The sequence below is a fragment of the Sus scrofa genome, chromosome 15, assembly GCF_054392235.1.
Source record: "Sus scrofa isolate SSC_HxYL_T2T_F1_AM1 chromosome 15, Sscrofa_HxYL_maternal_Yorkshire_Landrace_v2.0, whole genome shotgun sequence".
NCBI classification, from domain to species: domain Eukaryota; kingdom Metazoa; phylum Chordata; class Mammalia; order Artiodactyla; family Suidae; genus Sus; species Sus scrofa.
Window position 1 is genome coordinate 138,558,830 of NC_139397.1, and position 7,042 is coordinate 138,565,871.

Genomic DNA, 7,042 nt, shown 5'->3' on the forward strand with positions numbered 1-7,042 from the left:
GTGGCTTGTCTTGTGACTCAGGAAATTCAAAGACCTCTTTCTCATTTATGAGGAATAGTTCAGTTTATGTCACTGGTGTATCTTCTTCTTGGAACACAAATAAATCTATAAGAAGTAAGCTGGTCCTCAAGTAACCTTAGACAGACCTTCTAGGCTGCCAGCTTAAAGGTGTGAAAAAACAAACATGTGTGTGTGCCCACATGTACATGGGTGTGCATCCACAAAGTTCTGTTACTAGCATGTATACATGCTAATAATTACACATGTGTAGATGCACTTGTGCAACTAAACAGTTGTGAATGCTAGCAGAATCTCAGCACTGGAGATAAAGAATAAAAGACAAAAGTGGATATAGAAATAAAAATATGAGTTACTTGTTGGAGGTAAAATTAAGTTCAAACCAATCTCTGAGATGTGATTCTTAGTATTGGGAACCTGAAAACATTTTGCAGAAACTGAGAAAACCTAACAGAGTTGTTTTAGGGGAAAGTTACAGGAGAGGATGGGTAAGCCTTTAGAATGCAACAGATTTCACTGTGCCTTCAGAGGTTCTATTAAACCCTAGAAGTAATTACATGAAATTGCCCACCCTAGCAATGTACTCCTGTATGTGAGTTATTTTTCTCTTAGCCTCATTTAGAATGTAAAATGATAATTTACATGGCGATATGTATTTCAGGAAGAAAAGGGCAGCCCAAATAACTTGGAGCAATTTCATCATGAAATAAATTCCATTAAAATAGGTTTTTCTATAAATGCTTCTTGTTTTTATTAAGACAGTGCAGACACAAAACACACCAAACTGCAATTCCTAAATTGCAGCCATACACTTATCAATGGCCAATAAATTATTTCACTCTATGATAGATACAAATGTTCCATTCAAGTTCAGTTAATAGAATAGTTTCAGGATATCATGCAGACAGCTTGAGTAAATACATGAGGAATAATAACATACCCTCAGTAGCTTCTGTGATTTTTAGATATGAAAACTTTGTCTTATTCCAAATTTCAAAAGATGGAATAAAGAATGTTTTCATATAAAATACATTTGGAACAATTGGGTTTTGTTTTTTTCCTTAAAAAACATGTAATCCACCTGCAACATATGCTCCCAATTCATCTTTTTTTAGTTACAAAATCGGATATATATTATTTTTCATCTAATGTGATTGGATGTGAACACGTCATTGATTTCCAATCATATCAAACAGTTAAATTAAAATAATATTTTTCTGATAAGTATAATATATACTTATAATCAAAGGAAGAAAGATGTCAGTTGACTTGTCAGTTTAGTCTTTGGGCATTATTTTCTATTTTATCAGACAATTGAAAGTCATTTGTTGTTTCCCAGTATAAAATCTTGAATTAATTACCAACATGCCTTTCTTCTCTGCTCCTAATTTTGAAATGTATTTGCACTAGAGGTACAGGAGAAATATTACTGCTTATCAAACAACTTTTCTGAGAATTTTAATGCACAGCATTTCCAGATTTATATATCCTAAAATAAATTATTTTAAAAATGAAATTAAGAAAAAAGGCAGGGAAAGCCTGCAGTTTCTATTGTGCGTGAATAGCTTTCAATATCTTCCAGGTGGGGGCAACAGTAAGTCAGTTTTGAGAGGAGAAGGGAGAACGGCCTCTAAGTTCCCTGAGTCCAGTTACAGAGGATGAAATGACTTCCTGGTAGCAACGCCATGAATAAAGCAACTACAACTTTCAAGGAGATGGGTCTTCTGGACTCGGCCCGGCCGCGAGCAGAAGGTTCCACCGCCCTGTGCGCACCGCCACTTCCCTGCTCGAAAGAGTCTGGAGGCATATCCGAGCGCGCACACGTGTTGTGCACCTGCCCAACGGCGCACAGATGCGAGCGGTGGGTCTGTCCAATCGCCCAACGCACATCCGCGCCCTGCCCCTGGGGGGGTGTACATCACTCTCAGCGCTCCGCTCACTCACTCTCCAGGACCTGCAGGAAGTAGGGATACTTTCCTCTCAAGTTTACGTCTCATTCATTCTTCCTCTGGACAATTCAGGTCCATTCACAGCTGCGGCAGACGTGCGCGCGCGCGCGCGCACCTATACCCTTAAAGAAACTCGAGTCACAGAAGCCAGAAAGCCAGCTTCCAAGCGGGGCAGCGGGGGTCTCACTCCTTTTTCCTCCTCTTTTTGCAAATCCTCAGACTCCAGGGAGGGTAGGCTGTGCACTAGGGTGAGAATGTGGGTGGTACATGAAGCGGAAGTTAACCTTGCACAGTCTGTGGAGACGGCGGGACTCCTCACCTTCATCCAGCCTCCTCGGTTTTCCTCTCTGGCCCAGCGTGGAGGAGGGGACGTGAAAGGCAAGAGAGGCAGGAAACAGAGACTCCGCAGTGGCCGGGCGATGAGGGGGTGCGTGTCTGGGAGCCGCAAGGAAAGAGTGAAGAAGCTGTATCGCACTGGGCCAGAGGCCCTCTCCTCTTGGGCTGCGCGTAGCTAGAGGTGCAGGAGGGCGGCCAGGAGTGGGACCCCGCTACGTGTCGCTCCTCCGCGCGCCACCTGCCATCGCCCCCCGCGCCCTCGGGCCGTTGCCCCCAGCCGAGCCTGGGGCCGCGCCTTCGGGCCGGTACTTGAGCCAGCAGATGACCCAAGTGACGACGACCGAGAAGAGCGCCAGGATGCTGGCCACCGACAGGCAAATGGGCCCCACCGGCGAAGGCGAGGGCGAACCGGCTGCAGGGGCTGCGCCAGGGGGCGCCCCGCCTCCAGGGGGTGCCCCGGCCCCGCCGCCGCCGTAGTGGTTGACGAAGATGAGGCCGGTGAAGAGCAGCACCACCATGGAGAGGAAGGAGAAGACGACACAGACGCAGCCTGCGGTGAGGGCAGCGCGCTTGCAGTTCTGGCAGCTCTCGTAGGCGCCTGGGGCGCGCAGGCCGGCGCGGGATTGTGGTTCGCTGGCCGCGTCCTCGGCGGGCGGCGGCGGTGGCAACTGGGCCGGGGAGGGCGAAAGGGCCGCAGCCGGCGCTGGGCGGCGCGCGGGCAAGGGCGGGAGGCGGTCCTGGGGCAGCGGGTCGTGCGCGGCACGCAGGGCTAGCGGGAAGGCCTCGGCGAGCTTGGTGTTGTTGGGCAGGCCATGCACGCGGCTGTCGGGCAGCGGCGTGCGGTGGCGGCACACCGGGCACGCGATGGCGCCTGGCGGGCCGTGCCAGGGCGGCGGGCGCAGCGGGCGTTCAGGCGCGGTGGTAGCGGCGGCGGCGGCGGCGGCGGCGCGGAGCTGCAGTTGGGTCAAGCACTCCTGGCAGAAGGTGTGCAAGCACGCCAGCAGCTTGGGCGCGCGCCGGTCTGCGTCGAAGTAGTTGTAGCAGATCTTGCACTCGTAGTCCTCGAGCGGAGGGAGGCCGGAGATCGCCACCGCTGCGTTCCGGGCTCCGGCCTCCCGACCGTCCCGGGCTCCCACCGCGGTGCTTCCTGCTCCTGTGGAGCTCCCAGGGCTGCTGGTTGGACTCTGCTCGCCGCCGCCGCTGTCGCTTGCCGGCGCTGCCATGGCATGATCCGCCCCTCATCAGGGTTAAGGTGAGGCGCCTTCCTCCCCCTATGCCGCTGTCTCGGCTCAGGGCGGGGAGGAGGCGCTTCTGCCTCCCCCCACTGGCTGCTGTCGCCTGGCGGGGGAGGCACTGCTGGCTGGGCCGGGCGGGGGCGTAGCGGCAACCACCTCCCCCCACTCTCCCAAGGAGGTGCGGGCACCGCGGTCCCTCCCAGTCCCTGGGAGCCTCTCTGCCGTCCCCCTTGGGCCTCTCAAGGAAGCTTCTCTGGCCGCTGTGGATATTGGTTTTTGTTGGACTTGGAATTGGGAATTGAGGGCGACTGGGGGACGCCGGGACAGAGGGCGAAGCAGGTATGGAATTTGGGGTACGGCTGCTTAAGGACTTGATGCCCATGCAACACACTCCCCCATACACACATTCAAGGTGGCGGTGGGAAACCTGGTCCTGCTTTTTCCTTCTCCTTCTCCCTCCTCCCTTCCCCCTATATCGTTGTTATTCTGTGTTTATTCTTCTTGGTCTGGGGCTGCGTCCCTGGCAAAGCCTCCTCTCCCCCAACCGCAGGAGCTCACCGGTGATGTAATGCGGACCCGCACAGGGAGGGGAAGCAGCAGCCTCAGCAGTGGCGGCAGCGGTGGTTCTAGTCTTCGTGAAAATCGTGATCTCATTTCTCTGTCCAAGGGCGAAGGCCGGTCGTCACCAAGACATTTGCACTTTCTGTTTTTATTAGCAAAGCCCAGCTGCTTTGGCAGCCCGGCAGCGTTCTTCTCAGGGTGGAAGCCGAGGGATGGCATCTTCCTTTCACCATTTGGAAGAAATTTTGGAATAAACAATACCTTTTCCCCCTCTGAAATACTGCTTCCTGAGCTTTAAGGAGGCATAGCCAGATCTTGCTGATTTCCTGACGCTGACCACACGGGATGCAGGTAGCAACTTCCTGGGTGTGCTGTGCGGGTTACAGTGCCAGAGAGGGGGACATGTCAAAGAGGTTCACAGAACTTTAACGTCCAGATTAAACCTAGCCACTGCCATCACTCACTGCCTTGGTCCACTTAAACTTTTAACACACAGATGTAAAGATCCGCAAACTCCGTGAGTAACATGAGACATCTTTCAGATTTTATTAAAACTAAGAGAAGCCATCTGAGCACGTTAGCAAGAAGCAGCACTTCTTGGAGGAATATGGAGTAGTATATAGGAGTGGTGGGTTTGGGGACCATGTGAGGGGTGGTGTTTAGACATTCCTAATAAGAAGGTTCTGTTCCCCTGTTTCTCCAGGCTGGTCCTCACCCTAAGAAGAGAGAGCCTCCCCAACCCCAAGAAGGAAGGGAAAGAGGATGGCTCTCTGGGTCCCTGTGAGATGGGAATGTTCCCACTTTCTCTCTGGATTCTCTGCAAAAGACAGCAAGTACCCCAGGGGAATATTGGTGGAAAAGACGAATGCATAGGAATCAAGCTGAAGGAAGAGAAAGAAGGAAAGAAAAGAAACCAGTGAAGCACAGATGTGCAGACCAGAGGAGGAATTGTCCTAACTATTGTTCCTATGACAATTGAAAATAAATGTAGTTTTTACTCTGCGTGGCTAGAGAATGTGATTGATGTCTTATGTTTGAAAGATCTTAGGTGAAGCTCATTAAAAACTACACACTTTCCATTCCCTAGTTTCAAATCTTAAAAATGAGATTTTTTGAAAGTATATCATTTTGTGATGGAGGCTGTGAACAATGAACAGCAGGGTGACAGAACACCAGAAAAAGACCAGAATGTTACAAAGTTACACAAACCAAACAATAGTGGAGGGAGTTAAGTTCTTATCCCTCTCTTCCTGCCATCTCCTTTCTCTTTCCCTCCTTTAGTTGTTTGAGCGTGAAGAGCCTGGAACTGTGCATTTTAGGCACAATTTTAAATTGCATTCTTCTACCTTAGGCCCTGATTCATCCTGTGCTGAGAAGAGAGATAATGCAGTCACAGGGAAAAAATTTTAAACAGGGCGTGAGGAGAAGAGAAGTTCGGAAACAGGAGGGGCTTGTCTGCATTTTTATCCTTGTCCTTCCCACCCACCTAAGATATATGCAACCTCTATGCCAAGGGGGCTGGAAGAGTTCTGAAGGTCTCTGTGTTTGCATGTGGCATGCATTTGGGCAAAACATTTAAGATTTCAAAATTTCACCCTATTATGCATTGTCACAATTGAATGGAAGAATTAAGAAACAGCCGTGTGGCTACGCTAGGGTTTCTCCCTGTTGGCTTTGAGCTGGATGATGCTTTGCTGGGGGTGCTGTTGTGTGCATGGTCAGCTGTTTCACAGTATCCCTGGTCTCCACATTAGTGGTCTCCACATTGCTGTTAGTAGCAGCCCTCCCTAGTGTTGACAACCAAAAATGTCCCCGGGGCAAAATCACCCCTGATTGAGGATCTACACCAAAGTCACCAGTTTGGCTAAAGTGTAACCAATGGCAGAAACATCTCCCAATTCTTAACAGTGCAACTAAAGTCAGCATTCCCAGTCAAAGTAATTATTCAAAAGTTATGGGCATGTCTTCCAGAGTTTATGGTAACTTAGATGCCATGGTACCCTCTTTGAGAGGTCCAGTTTGGTTTTTGTCAGTAATACATTCCGTTGATGGGATCATCCTTGATTGCCAGAATTTGGTTAACAGTGCTGGAATTTACTCTCTGTGTTTGGTTAGTTTTCTTTTTTTTTTTTTTTTTTTTTTTTTTTTTTTTTTTTTTTTTTTTTTTTTGTCTTTTGTCTTTTTGTTGTTGTTGTTGCTATTTCTTGGGCCGCTCCCGCGGCATATGGAGATTCCCAGGCTAGGGGTTGAATCGGAGCTGTAGCCACCGGCCTACACCAGAGCCACAGCAACGAGGGATCCGAGCCGCGTCTGCAACCTACACCACAGCTCACGGCAACGCCGGATCGTTAACCCACTGAGCAAGGGCAGGGACTGAACCCGCAACCTCATGGTTCCTAGTCGGATTCGTTACCCACTGCGCCACGACGGGAACTCCTGGTTAGTTTTCTAAACAAGCATTTCCAATAATTTTCTGTCCCAGCATGAGTCACTCACTTTTAGGACTTACAAAGTATCATGTGGGGTTTCTATCAGTGGAATGAGAGAAGAGTGTTAAGTTTGCATGATGCAGACTATGAAGCCTGGTGCTCACTGCTGGCAGCTGTGTGTAATGAAGCTTGGTCATTCAAGTGGGAATTAGGTTTTCACTATGGTGAAAGATGTGTTGAAAGAGATCTTAAGTCAGAAACAAGGAACTCAGAATTTACATCAGGATTGAATTGGCTTTGCAAGAATCCTGCTCATGCCTTGAATATATATATGGTGTTTGTTGAATTGTTTTCTTTCCAAGGACCTGAGCCAATGGGAGACAGCGGTGGTTTCGGGTAACCTCATGTATACATTCCTCCATCGACAATCTAAATAGAGTGAATGTTTAAGTTTTGACGCCAGCTTTTTCACAAAGGACTTAGTGGGAAACAGGTGTTTCCCACAGAGAGTGGG

General features: G+C 49.3%; 1 protein-coding gene across 1 annotated transcript; it reads right to left on the reverse strand.

The window, feature by feature from the left end:
- Positions 1-744: 744 nt before the first annotated feature.
- Positions 745-3,578, reverse strand: RNF228 (ring finger protein 228). The gene has a single exon (XM_084999252.1). The coding sequence runs from the start codon at positions 3,524-3,526 to the stop codon at positions 2,516-2,518; it is 1,011 nt and encodes a 336-aa protein (XP_084855378.1). The 5' UTR covers positions 3,527-3,578; the 3' UTR covers positions 745-2,515.
- Between the last annotated feature and the right edge of the window lie 3,464 nt (positions 3,579-7,042).

Excerpts from the sequence above, each read along its gene's own strand:
- RNF228 (XM_084999252.1), bottom strand. The coding sequence starts at position 3,526 with ATGGCAGCGCCGGCAAGCGACAGCGGCGGCGGCGAGCAGAGTCCAACC.